This window comes from Neodiprion virginianus, chromosome 7 (assembly GCF_021901495.1).
Source record: "Neodiprion virginianus isolate iyNeoVirg1 chromosome 7, iyNeoVirg1.1, whole genome shotgun sequence".
Classification (NCBI taxonomy): Eukaryota; Metazoa; Arthropoda; class Insecta; order Hymenoptera; family Diprionidae; genus Neodiprion; species Neodiprion virginianus.
The window spans coordinates 3,160,603-3,182,064 of record NC_060883.1 but is presented as its reverse complement, the minus strand read 5'-3'; the positions used below and the strand labels follow the sequence as shown (position 1 = coordinate 3,182,064).

The window sequence follows — 21,462 nt, the reverse complement described above, 5'->3', positions numbered from 1 at the left end:
TTTCAAACCCAAATAGTTACTCAAAGAAGAACAACAAGAAAAAAAAGTCGTCCAGAAATTTACGTGCTTGAAACAAAGGGGAACGGATGTCGAAAACGATAAAAAACGATATTTCGAAAAAGTTCGATGTTTTCGGTTTTGTTTCAATGAAACACAATAAAATAAAATCTAACAGCTTATTACAGCTCCAATAATGGCTATAACATGCGTCTTGCGAATTTGAACATAACTAAGAAAAGCTCAGTCAGTGTATACTTCGAAGTGGTACATTTGTAATAATTCTTCTGAATTTTCATCAATACATCATGAGCAATTTTGTCCGTATTGTGATTCAAGAGGATCATCAGAAAAAAAACTGTTGCAATTGCCAGCAGCAAGAAAATTGAAGAAAATAGATAAAAACAGTTTGCCGTTCCCTTCGTAGTTTATCATTGTTTGAAAATTTCACTTACTGCCGCCTTTTACAATTCATCTAATCAATTCATCACCGGTAAAACCGTACAGTTATATTATACATGATACATGTACTAATATAACCAGCGTTTAAAATTTGCCAATATATGTAAAACAGGCTTTCGTCCATCTTCACACGTACACAACACACCCAATAAAAATACACACTCAGCAGACACATACCTAGGCATAGATGCAGGGTATATGTATAAATACACGACGATGATGCGATAGGTGGGGGGTCGCAGGGGGTTGGGAGGGGGGAGGGGGGAGGGAAGGAGCAACGGCAGCATCCAGGGATCACTGACCTAGTAATATCTGGCTCGACCTTCGCAGGAGTAAACAGTGCGCGGCATGCTTATGTACTTGGCTTAGTGGCGTCTGCTGTTACGTCACAGACATAACTCGGTCGTCCGAAGAGAAGAGGAGAGGAGAGAAGAGAAGAGAAGAGAAGAGAAGAGTAGAGAAGAGAAGAGGAGAGAAACGGAACTGGTGGAGTTTCCCGACGAAGGTGGAGGAAGGGCGAGTCGGCCTTCGGAGAGAGAGAGAGAGAGAGAGAGACAGAGTGGTGGACGTGTTTGCAAAGAGAGAAACGTTCGTCGGCGGGGGAAGGGGTGGAGGCGGGAGGCCCGCCGACGAGCATCGAAAGGTCACGTCACATGAAACACGGACGAACCGATGTGAACCGGTACGTGTATGCAACGTAACCGCGCGTTACGCGAAGCGCACACATCCGACTTCCATCGTCCAGACTGCACGCGTGCGTGATACGAGCGTCTATCTCTCTCTTTCTCTCTCTCTCTCTGTTCCTCTGTGCGTAAAGTGCAACACGTGTCACGAGACGCAACTGTACGTACGTGGGAAATCCTCTCCCTCCCCCCCCCCCCCCCCCCCCCGACCCTCGACGGTTCTTCTCCTTTTGCTCTTACTCTCGCTCTCCCTCTCATTCCCATTCCCTTTTACCGCCCCCCCCCCCGGCCCCTCTATTCGTCACCCGACGATCCGACGCCCCCGCAATGTTGTTCTTTCGTCTCGCTCTGACTCACCCGGTTTACATGTAGATATGTAATAGGTATGTAACAACTTTGCGGTTCATGGTACAAACGGTATTAGGTAGTTGTTGGGTACATCCAGTACAACGTCGTGCACGGGTATATACTTTGAACACGGGCAAAACCGAAAGTTTTGGAACTTCTGGTTTTTTTCTTTTTTTTCTTTTTTTGTGCAAAAGTGCACCCTGATCCGAGGTCTAAGTAATGAGAAAATTCTTTCCTTGTTTTTGATTCCTCAAATCGTATAATCGAACTATATATCTAATTTGCGCGACAATATCGAAAATCGAATGGTTATTCGAAGAAAATTGTCACCCCGGCGGAGGTTTGATAAGTTTTTGGACGAAAAATTAATCTCGGGCGGTGAATAACGTCGGAAAAATCTCGGTAGATTCCGATGAGTAGAAAATTGAAGAAGATAAAAAAAACGGCCCTTGTTTAGAAGTGTTTTTAAGAAACGAGCTATCTTTTCTTTCCATTTTCTACTCATCGATGCCAGTTTTCATATGTTTTTCACTCCCCTGGATTAATTTTCCATCCAAAAACTTATTGACCCTCCGGCGGGAAAAGAATGTTCATCAGAAAGGTCATTTATTTTTCAAAATTTGTCGCGCATGTTAGAATAGCTCGTTATCCAATTGAGAAAAAAAATCTCAATATTTAGAACTCAGGGAACACTTTTGCACGAAAAAATCTGAAGTCCCAGAAGTTTCGGGTTAGCCTGCGTTCAAACCACCCGTGATTGTCGTTATTCTCGGTTCAATAGATTCTAGATTCAACGTAAGATGGAATTTGGATAATTGAGGAGCTACGGAATTCCCATCTGAAAGTATTGGAGACTCTTGTGTCAGAAAAATGATAATATTTTGTAAAAATATTAAGTTTATATTGAATGCTGTTTGATATCGATGGAATGACCGAAAATTGAACATTCCTTAGATTTATTTCAACGTCAAATTGAGAAACAAACTTTCACATTTGTGAATAACCGAATTCTTCGAATCTTCGGAACCGCATCTCACGCCGATTACTCATGCGCGAATGCCTGTTCACTATTCCTCGAAACGGATTCGACTTTGTAATAGATGAAGGCATTTACCTTCATTACCTTCGCCTGAATTTATTTGTTACAGATGCCATGTGATGACGAAAGTTTCGATGATTTTTAGACGCGTTGATTCAATCTGAACGAATTTAATCCGTATTCTGTGCAAAGTAAGAAACCTCTCGCGCCTCGGTCTGTGTGATTCACTTTCGAGTGAATATTGGTATTGCTAAATTACTTTCAAATCTGGGAGAAATGTTCGACGTCATTTTTAACGGAAACACTTTAGCGAACACAATACCTACTAAAAAAGAAATCGCGAGAATTGAGATCCATCATATTCCATATGTAAAGGGGTGTAAAATGTGTAACATATTTCAAGGTAACTCACAAATGGCAAAATAAGCTGAGAACTTTACAAACTTCCAACCAATATCAACGTTTTTCTCAATTCTAATCTCTGAATTAATTCAAAATTAGCCCGGCGTTCCGCCAAGTTTCTATATGATGGTTCCGATATAAATAACCTGTAACGTATATATGCGTATATTTATTATACTTTATATCCACAAACCCAGAAAAAAATTCCTCATTTCTGTTTACTTTCACCTGCTGGAAATAATGTGGCAATTAGTCGGGGAAATAAAGCACTAAAAACGGCCCAACTGTCGATTTTTTGAGCAGTAAGACGGATTTTAATGCGGTTTTTTGCATTCGATTCGTAAGAGCGCCTACAAACTTTGTGAACTAAATTGATTAATTAATTTTTTGAAAATGCATTATGGCATTAATAATATGCATTTTGCAAGTGCACTACCAAGAGACACTAAATAAAAAATTTGCTACTCGGGGGTTTTTGGGGTCGCTGAACACGAATATCGCCACGGCAACCGTCTCCGAGGTACCTGGTGCCCAGGGTGGACAGTATCAACGTCTTCTCCTAGAGTTTTGGCGAAAATTGTGATCGAATTTGTGATTGAATTAAGAACAATATACTTTAATTGAGGTAAAAATGATAATACTCAAGATAATTCCAGAAAAAGACGTTGAAACGTTCACCCTGGGCACCACGTACCTCGGAGACGGTTGCCGTATCGATATTCGTATTCAGTGACCCCAAAAACCCCCAAGCAACGAGTTTCGACAAATTCGATCACAATTTTCGCCAAAACTCTAGGAGAAGACGTTGATACTGTCCACCCTGGGCACCAGGTACCTCGGATACGGTTGCCGTGGCGATATTCGTGTTCAGCGACCCCAAAAACCCCCGAGTAGCAAATTTTTTATTTAGTGTCTCTTGGAAGTGCACTTGCAAAATTAATGCCATAATGCATTTTCAAAAAATTAATTAATCAATTTAGTTCACAAAGTTTGTAGGCGCTCTTACGAAGCGAATGCAAAAAACCGCATTAAAATCCGTCTTACTGCTCAAAAAATCGACAGTCCATTGCTTTATTTCCTCGACTAAATCTTTTTTGGAAACTTCTAAACCGTATAACAATTGTATTTTAAAAAATGGATTGCCCGCATGTTACTAGAGGGTGATTTAACATTATTTCAGTGAAAGTTTTTTTTCAGCAAAGGTCATGATCACAAAGTCATCACTTCTACCAATACAATTTTCGAATTTGATATTGCGTCCGATTATTTGTCCAACATCAAACTAATGAAGCCAAAATAAATTCCTTACGGAAAAGCTCGTATGCCGGATTGCCTACAGCAAAGCCTACAGAAAGTGAGATTTGTCTCTTTCGAGGAGGAATATAAGGATGGCCACTCGGCCAAAAGCAATCGATGCATCGAATAATCAAGTTGAAAAAAATAATCGAACATTACTCGATTCAATCCGCGAAAATGAATGGATTGTTCGATTTTTCCATAATTTTTTAAAAGAATGTATCTGAAAACAAGTTTCGACAAATTCGGTATGTAATCTTAACAGTGGAAAAGTTTTTTGATAGTCTATAGTCTAATTAAAATTATTTTTAAATTTTAGGCAAAAATATTCATTTATTTTTCGACTATTATATTAAATAACAATCGAAACGTTAATCGCGTAAAATAATATTGCTTTTTCATACAACATTCCAAAATGTTTTGTCCAGTGAACTAAAGAATAACATCATATCTGTGTGTGATGAAGTCCCTGGGGGTGAACTTCATGAAAGTAATAAGAAAAACCGATTGTGGGGGAAAATAATAGAGTTTGTCGGTTAATCGGGTTGAGAAATAATCGATTATATAAACATCCTTAGGAGGAAACGTATCCAAAATTTCGTGGTATCAAGAGTCTATTAAGACCTAGAGCCAGCTTAATAAGACCGAGTTGTCGGTTTTCTTAAAAATTGAAGGACGACAGAGGGCGAATTCGCCACTAATAAAGTTTTCGCCATCCATTTATACACGAAATCATAGGCAAAAAACTCGGCGTCTCGATACTTTCAAAGATCGTACACGAAGCTTACCGATCGCTCGATGTTTCCAGATTGTAGGATCTGCCGAATCAGCCCTCCTGGTCGACTCCTAGACGTCACAGGCTTCATCAGCTACGAACTACGACGTTGCAATGTAGAGCCACTAGTTTCTCACACTTGAGCACGCACATGCCTGTCGCAAATTAAAAATAACGATTACACAGTGTCGAAGGGTTTGCATTTGTTGCTTCCATCGCATGCACGCAAGTTTTACCAGCAACGAGTTCACACCGCATATACACATATTATGCAAAGAAGAATTGGACAAGGGCTTTTGTACTCACGTGTGTATGTCGTAATTATGGCGATTCTGCATCACTTATTACACTTATTACACTTATTATACTCGAAATAATCGCGAACGTTCGTTGACACATGATTTTTGTCCGAATATACCGCAAATCTAAATGAATTCAGTAAGTCGGCGGTGTAAGACAGTAACGGTCAAATCGCGATCGTCGTTTGTTGATGAGCGTTGAAAAAAAATTCGTCACGTACATACCGCGTGAAAACGAACCTCTGGGTGACTTGGAAATGTTTATTTGACGATCACTTACCGTGGTCAACCTCAGGGATCGAGTTAATTACGAAGAACTATTAAATTAAGAACAAATTCGGCACTCAGGACGCGAGATAATCGTAAACACATTCGAACTCTTCGGCGTGCCAGATTTCTGTTAGTACTCTGAAGGTAGCGCTGCAGCAACGAGACTTGCGCGGCAAACGAAACTCGAACACCGCGCACTCTGACGTGGTTTTTCGAACTAATTCTCGAGAACGGCAGTATGTCGGTAACGTATTGACAAAAGTGGGGCCGTGTATCCGTGATGTTATTCACTATCGACAAAAGAAGTGAACATAAATTATCTACCGATAGTCGTTTTCCTATTGTAAATTAGATAAAAATCTCTGTTTTGTTTTATTAATTACCCGCATTTACGCGTCAAAAAGCTTGGGTGCTCTGGTTGACATTCGATCGAAGAATTCAGCACGACTGTCAGTCTAAATTTTAGCAACGGTTTTAACCCGTGAGTACCCTGAAGTTGACGCTGTAGCGGTGATGCTTGTGTGGTAAGCTGGAAACGCTGTGGCTGCAGATCTGTTTATCGAACGTGGTCAAATTTTTCGTTCGATAAAACAAAGCCACCGAGAGACGCGGTAAACTTTCTCAAAACTATTACCTTGAACCTAGCCATGAATTAATTGTCAGCCTCAGCCAATGATAAAGAGATGAGCTGTTCTCTTTCATCGCGAATCCATATTTCAAACCGTGAAACGCGTGTTTCCTCGTTTTCGATGCCTTGTATGTAAACAATTCACGATTATTACCACACTGCGCAAGAAACACGAAGACAAGGTAAGTTAGAAGAACCTTTGAGAATAAATTGTACGGTCTATGCGTAACAGCATTGACTAAATTCATTCTGTTTCGTCAATTTGTCAATTTCCAGATCTCGATTTCCAGCACAAAGCAATTACCGTGCCCCCGACTCGACCGGCCTTTGCTTGCTGTTGACAATGCTCCGAAATTCATCGCACCAAATAGATCGGAACTCAAGTAACGGCTGCCAAAAACTATAAACGAACTGAATACATTGAGAATAAAAAATGAACAAGAAATTGAAATTGAATAACTTGACTGCCTCGCCGAGATACACAAGGTCAATGAAAAAACCACAGATCGTAGAACCTGTGAGCGGCGCGACAGCGACAACCTCGGAAAACACCACTTCACAATATTTTTTAAACAAATTAACAGAGAAAAAATTACAAGCAGACACCCGCGAAGTGTTGGTCAAAAAACACAAAAATCCGATCAAAGTGGAATATGAATCAGAGCCTGATCATGAGAGAAAAGCCGGAGAAGCAGCATTGCTGCAAACAGAGATTGTGAAGTCTGAAATGGATGAAAAATGGGAGCCCGCGGACTGGCGAGTCATCTTGGATAACATCCTTGAGATGAGAAAGAATCACACAGCTCCCGTCGATTCGATGGGCTGCCACATGTGTTCAGATCCGAACGCAAACCCATCTGATGCTAGATTCCAGGTTCTTGTCGCTCTGATGCTCAGTAGCCAGACCAAAGACGAAGTAACCCATGCCGCGATGAAGAAACTGAAATCTCACGGCTGCACGCCTGGAAATATCAAAATCACCTCGAAGGAAACACTCGGGCAGCTGATTTATCCCGTCGGTTTTTGGAGGGTGAGTATTAAAACTTTTCTGGTTGTTGATTTCATTTTTTCAATCCATGCCAAATAGATTTAATGACTTGAATTCTGGTCACTGGCTCTTTTTCACTTTTTCTTATCATTTTCATTCAGTTGCACAAATTATTTTAGAGAGTAAAAAGATTTTCAAGATTAACGACATTGAAGAGTAGTTTGAGGGAACAGACGAAATGAAAAAAAGTTTCCTAGATTTTCTCAAGTCCTATGCGACATAATTTTCTTCTCAAGATGACTTTCAACCCTTTTCTTCTTACATGGTTTCAGCGAAAAGCTGAGTATATAAAAAAGACTACAGATATACTGTTACAACAATATGGTGGAGACATACCAAAGACAGTAGAAGGCTTGTGCAAGCTGCCTGGAGTTGGTCCGAAGATGGCTCACCTCTGCATGCAGGTTGCGTGGGGTGAAGCTTCTGGGATTGGAGTGGATACGCACGTTCACCGAATATCAAATCGTCTCGGCTGGGTGAGAAAGCCGACAAAAACACCGGAACAGACTAGGGTGCAGCTGCAATCGTGGTTACCTAAAGAGAAGTGGGTCGAAGTGAATTACATTTTGGTCGGATTTGGTCAAGAGATTTGTCTACCCGTGCGGCCAAAGTGCTCAGATTGTTTGAACGTCAATATTTGTCCTTACGGTAAGAAGAACCACCAGACTTAATTTTGCTTTTAAATCTTGTTACAAGTAATTACTTGTCTTAATTTGGTCTACTTGATACCGTTGAGTTTTCAATTTTTGTATGTGGAAGCTCGTCATTTTTTTTTTTAATTGCAAAATACGGTTGCCCACCTGAGAATTGGGTATTCTATTTCTCATTGCTATAATTTGAGACGATAATAAACTCAATTGATGAGGAATTTCCGAGAAGAAGAAAGGTCAATCTGAGTAACAGATGTGGTCCGAGATGTCCTTAATGCGTTTTCCGTTAGACATTCTACCTAGCTAGTATTATTTTTGTTTCATTTATATGTTACCGCAGCTTAGTAGAATTAAATTATTTTATGAGAGCAGAGAATTACTATATAACGTGGGTATTCATTTATATAAGAAAAAATCTAAGCCTTTTATTACGATTGAAAAATGCGAATATCGTTATATTATCGATCTATACATATATACAGAAGATTTTAAATTTGCGAGACATTGTTTAAAGACTATCAGGTGATTACTCCAATCCGCAATTTTATCCACACTATTAGGTGGATAACGTGTCTATGCCTCGAGTATCGCCTCGCGTGGTTCTCGCCCGGGTTCCTTGAGGTTTGGGTATAACTTAGCCTTAAAACCGTCGCTGTTTAATCTCCCATGAAAGTCGGGCTTTCTTTCCTTAGAGGCGCTCCGTTGTAGCCAAATGTCGAGTAGAGTTTTGGGTGCGTAAAACGTTCCCTTGTGCATCTGTTTTCCCAAAGAAGAGCCGGTGCACGGTGGCGGCGACATGGGAGAGTCTGTTGTCGCGCGGATAACACTTGCTCGAGCCATTACATCCTCCTTGCCAAGTCTGTGAATAAAAATAAGTAAAGATGAATGAGAAAAAAAGAAAATCAAAAATAGCAAATGGAGAACTGTGAATGAAACAGTCGAACCAATTATTTGAAATTCTCAACAGAAGGAATTAATTCTCACCCGTCAAGCTCTCGCAGCGCCTGATCGAGCTCGACCTTGTCCTTGTCGTCCTTATTGCGAACTTCAAGTAGACAGTTTAGAACCTCTGTGTGCGATGCAGACTGATTTGAGTGACTCTTAAGAAAAGTTTCCAACTCGACCCACAAAAGTCTATAATGTTCCTCGCGCCTTACGCCTCCCTTCCCTCCCCGGCCTCCACCTATACTGGGCAAAGGTAGTGCCTCGTGTTTAGCTTCCAGCTGAAGGAGGCTGAAGATTACCTGCTTGCACTGAAGCACCTCGTCTGTGGTTAATTCTTCTTTCATCATGAGCTCTGAGAGGGGATCTACGAGCTGTAGGGAGCCAAATTTATGATTAGATGAATTTGTGGTAGAAGGTTGTAACAACTACAGATATATTGCTCGGCCAGTGTTTACCTGTTTCAAGTTGAACATGAGCGTGCTGGATATCGTGATTGGCCAATATCTGGTATGCCGTTCTAGTCTGGACCGCATTTTAGCTGCTGGACTTTGGAGTTCGTCGGTTGAATTCCGTTTCAGGGGAACGAGCATATTGTTTCTCATGAGGGTGCCGAAATCCTTCAAGAGGATCGTAACAATTGTATACAAAGTCTCGAATCACGTACGAATTTACAAAGCAGCAAAAATACAAGTCACTCACCGTTATTCTGTAGTCAGTAACACGACCCCCGCACCCTTCGCTGATGGAAGGGGGATCCTCAAGGACACTTCTGGCGGTTGACAAAGTGTGGATGAATATTTCACCGCCATGCGCAGCGAGGAGGTGGGATATCGTCTTGCCACCGCTTTTCCTCGCCATTTCGAGCATCACGGATCGACCGTTCAGCAGGAAATTGATCAGGCACGACGACGGCCGGCTGTTTATGTCGACCGGCGTTATTCTGTGCATCGCTGTACAGTTCTGCATCTCCGAAGCGCTACAGCCACGAGGTGTGCACCACTTCAAAGTAACCGTTTCGTACTCCGAGACTTCGTCGAGTTTCATGAACGTTTTTATTAACACCGATTCTTGGGGATTACCTGGGAAAACGGTCAAGATAATGCAAATTTCTAGCGTGATTTTGTTTTGGCCGGTTTTAGCAATTTTTTGCTATTCTACCTTTCATTATTGCCGCGTGCGCAGCCGAAGCGTGAAATATTTCAACATCGTAATTTGCGGAGCTGCTCGCATTCTGCTCCTCCTTCATAGGGATTCCAGTCACAGTGGTGCTTGCTAGATCGTAGTGCGAAAGTATCAGGTGAGACAGTTTCGAGTGCAACTTTGGAGCCTTTATCGAGTGCACTTCCATTGTTAGCAGAGGCGATACCTGCGCAGTGGAATAGAATGTTAATTCACATGGGCTGATTAGCCACGTTCGTAAAGCGAAGTACCTAACTTATTTTATGTTACAAAAAAAAGTCACCTCGCTAACAAAAAAATTATTTGTTATTTCAAAAACACGTTCCATCACTTACACAACCGTTGCTGACAATTTGCAACTGTCGTTTTCAATTTAGATCTACCTGTTTCTCTTTAGGTATCATTTGCCACTTGAAAATTTTTCGAATATGACAGTTCACCTCAGTCTCTTCTGTTCGTCACATTTAACAAACTAAACTGAGTTATTGAGGATTAGATAAGCTATCATTTGATCATGCCCAATGCAAAAAAGCTAGCTTTTTTGTTCATCCAGCTAACTTAATTATGATTCTATCGTACAATTATTAGCACCTTCTTCGCATTCAAACATAACTTCACACGTGAAAGATTCACTTTAGTTTGAATAATTTTTCTGAAAAGCCTTATTCGTTATAGAAAGTTTACCTCTCGTGGCAGTTGATTCGTTACTTGACAGTCGGAAGTTGATACAGGAAAAATGTTGAGGATGACCAGATGGCAGTGATGAATTGGTATGAGACTGCAAACGTCGAAAATAAAATGTCGTTAAACGATTTTCAAGATTTCAAAATCAGTATAGAAAAAATCTCAAAGAAACTTACTGATCAGATGCTGCGGCATTTTGGTTCTGTTGAATGAGCTGGCTTAGAAATATATTTTCCAAGCTCTTCATGTTCGCGTCATCTCTTGCACTTGTTATGCATATCACTCTACCACTGTTCAAAACTTTGCTCGCGTTTTCCGTCAGAGACGTTCTTTTCTCGTGCTGAATATCTGAGCACTCTGTCAGGACCTCAATTGCCACACGCAATCCATGTATCACAGAAAAATCTATACCCGATTGTCGGGCCGGTGGCGGAACCCCGACTATGGCCATCCCGTTTACAACCTTTCGGGGAAAAAATAGATTTGACTAATTTGAAGGAACCCAAACTATGGAATTTTAGAGATAGGTGAAACTTTTTGTAAAATTTGAATTTTATTAAGTAAAAAAAATTGTTTTCTGATGTTTCAAGCCACAAAATTCTCAATCATCAATATCTAGTATTCATATTATAATTAAGAAATTTAAATATGAATCAATATTTTTTATCGATAAACATGAGTCACTTTAGAATAGCAAAATTTTGTGGACAGTCAGGACAGACTATTTAGACAAAAACGAAAATATTTAGATAATCTAAAAAGAGTAGTTGTTTTTCATTCTGGTATGTTCTCTCTTGCTGATTTTCAAGATAGTCTTTCTCACAGTTTCCAAACAACTTACATGGGACAAATTTTGTTGTGATGGGCTCCAGGTGTTCAGAATATGCGCAGCCTCGTCGCTGACGACAAATCTGACCTGATTTTTAGAAACAGGAAACAGAAAAGGATTACATTGGATCATCATAAAAATTCACAGTATTTGTTTCAAATTTTAATTCTGGGTAATAAAATACCCCATTACCAATTTGCCGCTAGGGAACAAGTCCCAGACTATCCTGCAGTATTCCATGGAGGATTCTACACTTGTTGTCCATAGCGACTTGCAGATGGGTGCTAAAGGGATCAGATTCTGTCCCCGGCTCTTCAAGCAGTCAAATTCTAATGGACTGTCGGTCGATATACCGAAATATGGAGTATGATCAAGCACAAAAACAGTTTTGTGATTGTTTGGATACATTTTTAGGTCTCTTTGATTTATCAAAGACTTATTCCATTAAGGGTGCTCTTATCGCAACGGCAGAAATAAATTTATTTCTGTTTCTGGATTGAGTCACATTTTCAAATTTAGAAGCATCATTGCGCAATCATCAGTTATGATTGAAAATTGTAATGAAAAATTGATGCGTCTCGTAATAGCATCGTCTTTGATCGATTACTTTCTTATTTCTGAGATAAACAAACTGCGTTTCGAGGTTAGAATAGTTTATTGAATGACAACTTCGGTTTGAAAATCAGTTTTTGACCTACTGCGTATTGTTCCTTCACAATTCTAAGTACAGTACGAATGTAAAATGTTTGTTTCCTTTACTCTTGGTTAAATGTCAATATTTTTCGACTCCTAAATCTATCGAGTTTAATATTTAGGTAACCGTATTTGAGGTTAAGTTGAGACGAAGCTGTTCAGTACCTAAAGTCGGTATTTTAACTAAGCGACATGGATATTGAGTCCTGCTATTGGCTCAATTTTTACGATATGGCACGATGGGAGTGGTTGCTGATTTTGAGCCAATGATGTCGCTCCAATTTGCATGTAGCTGCAGTGAAAAGAAACCCTAATGTTTCATGGAAATATAATACATGAAAGCCTAATTTTCTCAACTAAAGTAGAATAATTCACAAAAACAGATTAAGCATTTTCGTTTCATAGAAATTTTTATTCGGATAAGAATATTTATTTTCTTAACATTAACTTAAAATATCGTGTAGGGGAAGTATAGAATAAAATTGTGGATTTTCTTCCGTCAACAGACAAGCCTGTAGGATATATATCGCCCGGCAGTTTCAGATGGTCTGATAATTTTGACGACCTGTCCACGCTTTAGGCCAAAGTAACGGGCAACTGGGTCGCCGGCTTGTATGCGCATGAGCATATTCTCCTTGAGCTTGTATCTTGAGAGCAATTCTTGCTTTTCTTCAGGTGTCATAACAACATGCTCGGGAACCAGTTCGTGCTCAGTTATGTTTATCAGTAATTCAGACTCCAGAAATTGTTCTAGTATGTACTTTGGTGCCATGTCGACTAGCGACTGTTTAGCTGAAGGTGTCATTCCCTGCTGAACGACGATAGTTGCTCTGAAAGACATGAAGACATGCAATTAAATGATACAAAGCAGGCCATAAGATAAATATGATTTTTGTTCCATCAATCTGTATTCCCATTACCTGTGAATTTTTTCTTCTTGCATGCGCTGGCAGTATGTCTTGATTGTTTTTATGCCAATCTTGGGTTCGTCTGGAAAGAACACGAACAGCTGATCGGTCGGATCGTCGTTGTGGGCGACAAGTACGATAAGATCGCTTCTTGCAGGTCTTTTCTCACTTGGTTTGTCCCCGAATTGTTCTTTGAATTGTTCCAGGGTTTGATCGAGCTCGTCCTGCGTTACGAGATAACCTCTGTCGTGGCATAATTGCATCACGGTCTTTCTTATCCTCCACAATTTGTACGTCTCAGCCTCGTCGTCCATTGAAAATTAATTTCTGCTTAGATTGGTACTTTGAACGATGATTTTCTGCCTATTTTTATCAATCTTCTGCAGTATTAGTCGCGTTTTTGTGGTTAATCAAACGTCAAACAGTCCTTGGTGCACTGAACGCGTGGTTCGTGATTCGAGAAATGCGATATATCGATGTTCACTTCTCGCAGAAATGTGCCAACGGTCTATATCGATAACCACAACTATCGATCAATTTTGAATTGCCGTATTTTGCATCGATGAACGTTTTAAGTAATGAAAAATAAGCGAAAATAAAGAATTAAAACCAATCGAACAAAGCACCGTATTATTACACGACTTATACATTGCAAGGTTATAATAATTCACTCTGAAATTCAGTAGTCAATTAGCGGTGTGGATTGTAAGAACGTTCCATTTTTTGAATTTAATTTGAATCCTGTCGATATATTATCGATAATCGGATATCCGTCGAAACTCGAAGGCGCTGCAGAGTTGTCCGTTAGCTGCAAGATGGACGATGATCTTCGAGAGAGATCACAAATGATGAGAATTTGCGCATTGAGGTGCGGCAACGGGAAATAATTTTAAACGGTATCTGGGCACACCAGTTTTTCACATTTGACTCAAGTTTTTGAGTCTTCTGCTCACGTTCAACTGGCACGAAGAGGATTGATGAAATGTCATGCAACGCGTGTCAAACAAAATTCACCTTCTTTACTCGAGAGGTAATTATAAAAATTCGTACTATCAATTCCACTCTCGCATATCGACCGAGTGATTCATACTTTGATTATACAATTACGCAATATTTGTTTAGAGTTATTTCGTTCTCTTCTTTTTTTACCCCCAAATTCCTTATTCTATTGTTATTGTTTATTAGCATGCACAGCAACAAGTTACAAAAACTTGACACAAAATTTGCCATATTCATATCAATACTTTTCAATGTTTCTTCCAGCATGGTTGTCCAAGTTGCCATTTTTCCTACTGCGCCAAGTGTCTCAGGTACAAATTTGACCTGCCAGATATTGGCAGCACAAAAATATGCGGCAAGTGCTATTATCGGTTGAAAGACGGGGTGGAGAACAAGGCAGAGGAGAAGGTTCAGTCTGAAAATTTAAAACCTCAACTCTCAACACCGTCTGAGGGACAACCGTTGTCCGTCGAGCAAGTTGCTCCAATAGATATTACTCAGAAGTACGCAAGTGGAGATGAAGAAATGGAATAACTTATTTCAGTTTCATTTGTTCAATTACTACATCTTCAATGATAAACATTCATTAATCTTTCCAAAACTGCACAGATTAAATTCCCTGGAAAATCCGTCCAAACCACCGATTGTTTTGTACAAAAAGGAGATCGGACGATGGGATCGCCTGAAGTCTGGACTAAATCCAGCGGATCAGAAAATGGTTGATCGACTTAGGAAATTGAAAGATGAGGACAAACCTGTGCCTCAAACTAGCTTGGAGGAGATTAGAAGAAGGCTTGCCCTGCTCAAGGATCAAGACCCTAATAATCCTGTTCCTCAAACTAATGTGAGCTGAAATTAAATACATTGCAATTGTATATTTGTATGCTCGTTCAACTAGCTCATTGACTTTTGTTGCTCCCAAATTTGCCACTCCTCTTCAAGATCCATTCAGTGGATACGAGGTCAGATGAACAAAAGACTGCAGATTTGATAAATGAGTATTTGGAGGAACTTAAGCTGTCTTCGGATGTAAATTCGGATGCACAGATCGAGGACAGGCTTGCCAGATTGAGAGGAATAGATCCTGCGCAAATTCGCAAGGTCAGTATTGAATAATGGCGAAAAATCTTTCAAGATCACAACTTGCTGATATTCATGGTTTATTCCTCTGCTCTGTTTTCAATCAGAACAAACCTGAGGACATTGAGGAAGATGAGCAAACAGCCACCAAAAGAATTCTTAAAAAAGCTTTGGATGAGGCCGCGATAGAGTCGAAATTTGCCGAACTAGATGACCTAGAGCCTATGGATACTGATGTAAGTGCAGCAGCGCTTGATTTGTATATCAAATCTGTTGTGATTTTTAATTTTAAACAGCCAGCTGAAGAGGAAGAAGAGTTACCCTGGTGTACAATTTGCAATGAAGATGCGCAGCTCCGCTGCACGGGATGCGACGGTGATTTGTACTGTACATCGTGCTTTCGGGAAGGGCATGACTCGTTTGAAATGGTCGATCATCAGAGTGTGCCTTTTACGCCACGGAAAAAAGTCAAAAAAGTTGATGATTGATGGATTAATTCGCTAAAAATATCGGTATTACTGGTACTTTGCAATTTACATGCAAGAGATATTGGTTTTCTCAAATTATTTCAAGCTTTCTTACGCATAGAAAAATATTCTAATCATCACATAGACTCAACTACCAGCTTTTGACTTACGATTCGTAAACAGTTGTGCAATTGATCTAAGGTATTAAAAAAAATTATACGCATATATTTATACAAATACACATAATTATATTTATATAATTTTACACATATGTGTTTTAACACTTTTTCAATGTAGTTTTTATTTTTGCTTCTGCTATTCGCGGTTGCAATGAAGTACACATACCTTTTATTTACATATTTATTTATACATATGTATACATAATGTGATATCTGTGACATCAGTTTTTAGGATAGCTGCCTGTATTTTCAAGAATATATTATGTTTTAACCTCTATCTGATATTCGTGTTACAAAATTTAGAATTAACGTTGCCCAGAAATATTTTGGCAGGCAACTCAATATGCAGTCGCGTGTGCCTAGTACCTGTTTGCAAAGTTCTTTCAAAATTGAAAGTTGAGCTTTCTTTCAACAGGGGTTGAATAAAAGTTGGCAGTATAAGAATTTTACTTCCTGGAAAATCAGAGTGACTATAAGCATATGCATGTCATTTTGTACAGCAAATATTTCGCACACAATTAACGATCATGCTTGTGTGGTGACAAATCGTCGTTACGGACCCTGCGTTGTTCGGCGTGGATACCAGTATCCTTCCATCGATGATTCGAAACAAACTCTGAATCATTCCAGTACTGAACTTCTCCGTCAGCACAGAGTCCATAAATGGTAGACGTCGCTACCAAGATGGAGGAGGTGATCCAAAACACGATCCTCCATTCCAACAGGGTCTGATTAGGTGTGAGAACGCCTACCGCGTAGGGTGCCAGGATCCCGGCAAGAGCGCCGCTTCCGTTTACGATGGCGGTTAGAGTTCCAGAGTAGTTTGGACTCAGGTCTAAGGGATTGACCATGATGCCGGGATAGAACGATCCCATGAACCCTATGCCGACCGTGAAGAACACGACGGCCATAACGCGGTCGCATTCGGCATATGAGGCAGCGAGGACGAATATCGCCGGAAAGAGGGATCCGCTTACTGTGCAAATCTTCCGGACGTTGGTCCTCGACATTTTGCCAGCTTCTATGAGCCAATCAGCGAGCCAAGAGGATGCTATGCCATCGAGCCAGATAACGGCGAAAGGAAGTGAGGTCAGAAGCCCGTTCGCCTGTATCGAGAACTTGAGGACATCGTTCATGTACTTTGGGAGGTCGGTCAGTACCATGTAAAAACCCCAGGAGAAGCCCATTTCACCAGCAATCAGAGCCCAGACCGGAGCCGAGGTCAGAATCTGCCGCCACGGGGTTGGTCCGGTCTTCTTGTGCGTGTGTTCGATCGTCATTTCGTGCAGGTACGTCCGTTCCGCTTCCGTTATGAACGGATGGACGTCCGGCTCGCTGTAGCACAACAAGATCCACGCCAAGAACCAGAGGACTCCCATCCCGCCGTAGACGTAGAACACCATCGGCCAGCCGATCGAGGAGTAGCGTATCAGGAACCCGGAGAGAACCGTTCCCAGGACACATCCGACCTCCATTCCCGACGCTGCCACTGTAACGAGCTTGGATCTCTCCTGCGGTGGCGCCCATTGGGCTATTAGGACGCTGATGGCTGGAACTGTCGATCCCTGGCTGACCCCAGTCAGGAAACGGAACACTATCAGACCCGTTGCCTCGTAATATTTGACTACCAATGGTGTCAGCAGGGTCAGTACAGCTGTTGACAGTACCGCGATGCCTAGTATGTACTTTCCTCCAAATCTGTCGGCCAGTATTCCGCCTGGTACACTTGTGATCAGGTAGCCCCAGTAGAAACTCGACAGAATTATGCCCTGAAATATTATTTCATCCATCTCGAAAAAGGGTAAACTTTTTGCCACATCGCAGTCTGATTTTAAACAGACTTAATTAATGTCATGTTTGCAGTGTTTTGGGCTCGAGGAGTTAATCACTCATCGATTTGATGTTCACCTGATTTCAAGATTACAAGGATTTCAAAAGATTTCAAGAGATATCCGGAAAAGTGTGAACCAGATTTAACGAGTGATTAACCCCTTGTGTGGGCCCTTCTATGCTTTCTTATGGTATAAAATCCCGATCTTCTAGTCTTCTGACCTGCGTGTATTCGTCCCATTCGTAAGTGCCATCTTTACTTTCACTGCTTGTAATATTCGATGAGGTGAAATTAGCTGAAGGACAAGACTCGTATGAAATGTCATTCTTCGAAGCTTCTGTGGTGGCTACCATCTCAGTGATTGCCAGAGACAGGCAAATTCTCATTGTGTAGACGTTCATCATTCCAAAACATCCCATTACCGTGAGTACCCATCGCTGGGGTATTCTTGCACCTGCAAAATCGTCGCTTATATCCAACAGGTAGATAATCGTTGTCAATTGTTGTTTGTATCTCTCCGTATGCAACTGATTACCACTGACGGCACATCACCTAATTCCTACTGAACTAAGAATGAAAGGGAAATTTGAAGTACATCATTACTGTTGCCTTCTTTCTATTTCCGTGACAATGGTTACTGCACAGATCATTTATCACGTATGAGTGTTTACTGATTCATTCGTCCAAGGTATTTGGAGCAGTGTGAACAATCTTGATTACAAGATTTTTAAACCTATATTATAAGAGTCAGGTGTCGATAGTTGTTGGATTGATTGATGTGAGTCACAAGGTAAAGTCTGGGTAGTTTGGATTTCATCGTCTAATCTTTCCACTTAAAATGCAGCCGTGCGTTTAACATCGTGAAAAATGATGTTAAACTGCAATTCGACAATGATTCGATCGTGACTTTTAATATTTATTTTTTTTTCTATTGTAAATCTAGAAATTTTTAAATTTCTACCTACATTAAAAGTTCTACTTTAAGAATTCTGTTATGAAAATCCGTGCTGAAAATCTGCCGAAGGAAATCGTAAATATATTATGTTTGGAATTCTGATTTTCTCTACATCGATTTATATAACTTATGTTTTCTGGGAAAGATATTTAAATTTTTTTTAATCGAGCCGAGAGTGTTTTTCAAATTCGAAATATGTATATAGATACACTATAGCTGTATTATAATTTTATGACTTACAACAAATTTTCCACGTGGAGAACATCTTTGAGGAATCAATGAATCGAGGAAATTTTTAACTGGAAACTCACACTCGATAATTTATTGAAGAAAGACAAGATTGAAAAAGTAAATGAAAAGATAAATAATTAACTGCTAACTGAGATCTGATGTTTGTTACACTCTTCGCAGTCGCCGGAATGATTCTGGTATCTTTTATCTTTGGACATAACTTCCTCGTATGGTATAAGGTCTGTGTGAATAAGATATCATTTTCAAATTTTTCACTTGACGAACAAAACATTAACTTATCATCGTCGGCAATTATTACTTTATTTGTACAAGATGCACATCTGTTAAATCTTAAAGTAAACCGATGAGTTAAAAATAGAATACATATTCGTATGATCGGTTGAATGATTAAAAATAAGGTGTATAAGAAAAAATAGAAAAACCTAACGGGTTGAACAGTTTAATAAAAGAAGATGGAAATTACAAGTTGGATCATCCACATCAGATGGTATCTGTACTGACTCGTTGAACTTGAGTAGCGGTCTGTTGACGTTTCCGAAAGTTAGGATCATTCCAGTACTGGACCTCGCCGCTGGCCCACAAATCGTAAATAAATACCGCTACAAAGTTGGCTATAAATGTGATCCAGAACACGATTCTCCACTCGGAGAACGTCTGATTTGGCGTTAGAATGCCGACCGCATACGGAGCCACGACCCCGACGATAGCTGCAACGCCGTTAGTGATCCCCATCAGGGTGCCAGAGTAGTTTGGGCTGAGGTCAAGGGCGTTGACCAGCACGCTGCAGAATATAGGACCCATCATGCCTACCCCGATTGTAAAGAGGATTGTGACGACGATGCGGTCGCAGCCTGCGTACGAGGCGGCGATTATGCATACTGCCGAGGTCGCTAAAGCGAATGACGCGAATATTTTTCGGACATTCGTCCTCGAGAGTCTCTCCGTTTTTATCAGCCAGTCTGCGAGCCAGGATGAAGAAATACTGACCAAGAAAAGTACAAGGTACGGCAGAGCGGACAGTAATCCGTTCGATTGTACGGAGAATTTCAGTACGCTGCTCATGTACTTCGGAAGGTCGGTTAGCATCGTGTAGTAACCCCACATCCAGCCTGCTTTAGCAACCAGAAGAGCCCATAGTGGTACCGAGGTCACAATGTGCCTCCAGGGTATCGGTCCAACATCCTTGTGCATGTGCTCACGCATCGTTTCGCCTAGGTGTTTCCTTTCCTCGTCAGAAATGAACGGATGGTCATCTGGATTGTTGTGGCAGAGAAAAATCCAGGCAAGAAACCAGATTACACTCACGCTACCGAAAACGTAGAAGACTATCGGCCAGCCAATCGATGAATTTTGTATCAACACTCCGGATAGCCCATTACCGAGCATTGTTCCCACCTTCATTCCTGCCATTGCTAAAGCTCCCATCATACTTCTCTCTTCGGGTGGAGCCCAATGAGCTAAGAGGACATTTACAGCGGGTAGAACCATTCCTTCACCCATCCCAATCAGAAACCGAAGGACTACTAATCCCGGTGCGTCGAAAGCCTCGACAACCACTGGTGTCAACAGAGTGAATATCGCCGTCGATAAGATGCCAAAACCCAAGACATGCTTTCCTCCAAACTTATCAGCCAACATTCCACACGGAAGTTGACTGATTACATGCCCCCAGTAGAAACTCGATAAGATGATTCCCTGAAGAATAATGATTAGAAAAGTTTTAGGCATAAAGTAAGTGTACCAGTTACTGACCCTGTCCCAATTATTGACCTTTGTTGATTGTACCTGTTTGATCCTCAGTTCTAAAATTACCAAAAAATAAATTTTTACTATCCAACCCTCGAGCAGTTGGCTTAAGTCGTCGAGAAACTCACAATTTGTGCCTTCAACTTATAATTATGGTAAATAAAAGGGTCAATAATTGGGTCTAAACGTGTCAATAACTGGTACACTTACTTACCTTACTCAAGTTTACTCAATTCACACAGTTCACTCAATTTTCACCTGTGTGTATTCTGTCCATTCGTGTGCACCGCCACTACTTCCAGTCGAGGATGTTGACGACTCAGTTGCTGGGCAAACTTCGTCTGAACTGGTATGACTCGACGATTGATTCGTGGCGGTGACCATCTCCGTGATTGCGATAGACAGACAAGTCCTCATCGTATATCCATTCATAATCGCAAAACACGTCATCACTGCCAGTATCCATCGCTGTGGTATGCACGCACCTGAATAAAAGCGAAGAATTAGGATAGATACCCTTGTATACTATATTCTGATAACTTCTACACATTCTGAAGATAATTTCGTGCACAAGTAGGAAGAAACATAAGATATGATTTCAAATTACAACAAATTTTCCACGAGGATAACATCGGTCTCGAATGTCGTTATAATTTGGGTAAATTTTACAATTTTAACCGACTCACTGCGTGATGAGACGGAGCTCGACTCCAATAATATCTGAGTGGGTAAAAGTACAATTGTACATTGCAGGTTAATGGTCTCGGATCTTATCTTAAGCTATAATTTTTCTGAATACAGTGCTCGTAAAAAACGTA

The 21,462-nt window shown here is 40.6% G+C and overlaps 7 protein-coding genes across 7 annotated transcripts in view; 2 read left to right on the top strand and 5 right to left on the bottom strand.

Annotated features, from left to right (window-relative positions):
* LOC124308875 (growth factor receptor-bound protein 2) overlaps positions 1–5,677 on the bottom strand; it is a 38,588-nt gene extending 32,911 nt beyond the window's left edge. Inside the window, exons 1-2 of the mRNA XM_046772033.1 lie at positions 5,309–5,677; positions 5,016–5,157 (exon numbers count right to left, since the gene is read on the bottom strand). Of these exons, the coding sequence (XP_046627989.1) occupies positions 5,016–5,093 (78 nt within the window). The 5' untranslated portion in view covers positions 5,094–5,157; positions 5,309–5,677. The remainder of the gene's footprint in view (positions 1–5,015; positions 5,158–5,308) is intronic.
* Positions 5,678–5,809: 132 nt separating this feature from the next.
* LOC124308872 (endonuclease III-like protein 1) overlaps positions 5,810–21,462 on the top strand; it is a 38,059-nt gene continuing 22,406 nt past the window's right edge. The window contains exons 1-3 of the mRNA XM_046772027.1: positions 5,810–6,381; positions 6,476–7,229; positions 7,520–7,895. Coding sequence (XP_046627983.1) covers positions 6,633–7,229; positions 7,520–7,895 — 973 coding nt within the window. The 5' untranslated portion in view covers positions 5,810–6,381; positions 6,476–6,632. The remainder of the gene's footprint in view (positions 6,382–6,475; positions 7,230–7,519; positions 7,896–21,462) is intronic.
* Positions 8,304–12,404, bottom strand: LOC124308862 (integrator complex subunit 13). The gene is made up of 9 exons (XM_046772016.1): positions 11,727–12,404; positions 11,547–11,621; positions 10,882–11,168; positions 10,706–10,799; positions 10,001–10,208; positions 9,542–9,921; positions 9,298–9,459; positions 8,882–9,213; positions 8,304–8,756 (listed from the first exon to the last, which is right to left on the bottom strand). The coding sequence occupies exons 1-9, from the start codon at positions 11,940–11,942 to the stop codon at positions 8,471–8,473; spliced, it is 2,040 nt and encodes a 679-aa protein (XP_046627972.1). The 5' UTR covers positions 11,943–12,404; the 3' UTR covers positions 8,304–8,470.
* On the bottom strand, positions 12,619–13,606 carry LOC124308876 (DNA-directed RNA polymerases I, II, and III subunit RPABC1). Its single transcript, XM_046772034.1, has 2 exons — positions 13,148–13,606; positions 12,619–13,057 (listed from the first exon to the last, which is right to left on the bottom strand). The coding sequence occupies exons 1-2, from the start codon at positions 13,447–13,449 to the stop codon at positions 12,727–12,729; spliced, it is 633 nt and encodes a 210-aa protein (XP_046627990.1). The 5' UTR covers positions 13,450–13,606; the 3' UTR covers positions 12,619–12,726.
* LOC124308873 (abscission/NoCut checkpoint regulator) lies at positions 13,925–16,137 on the top strand. Its single transcript, XM_046772028.1, has 6 exons — positions 13,925–14,165; positions 14,399–14,637; positions 14,744–14,978; positions 15,077–15,235; positions 15,322–15,450; positions 15,511–16,137. The coding sequence occupies exons 1-6, from the start codon at positions 14,118–14,120 to the stop codon at positions 15,700–15,702; spliced, it is 1,002 nt and encodes a 333-aa protein (XP_046627984.1). The 5' UTR covers positions 13,925–14,117; the 3' UTR covers positions 15,703–16,137.
* Positions 15,991–18,952, bottom strand: LOC124308864 (putative inorganic phosphate cotransporter). The gene is made up of 3 exons (XM_046772019.1): positions 18,887–18,952; positions 17,913–18,145; positions 15,991–17,629 (listed from the first exon to the last, which is right to left on the bottom strand). The coding sequence occupies exons 1-3, from the start codon at positions 18,909–18,911 to the stop codon at positions 16,379–16,381; spliced, it is 1,509 nt and encodes a 502-aa protein (XP_046627975.1). The 5' UTR covers positions 18,912–18,952; the 3' UTR covers positions 15,991–16,378.
* LOC124308869 (putative inorganic phosphate cotransporter) lies at positions 18,945–21,359 on the bottom strand. The gene is made up of 3 exons (XM_046772024.1): positions 21,252–21,359; positions 20,903–21,129; positions 18,945–20,593 (listed from the first exon to the last, which is right to left on the bottom strand). Exons 1-3 carry the CDS (start codon positions 21,274–21,276, stop codon positions 19,379–19,381), a joined length of 1,467 nt encoding a protein of 488 aa, XP_046627980.1. The 5' UTR covers positions 21,277–21,359; the 3' UTR covers positions 18,945–19,378.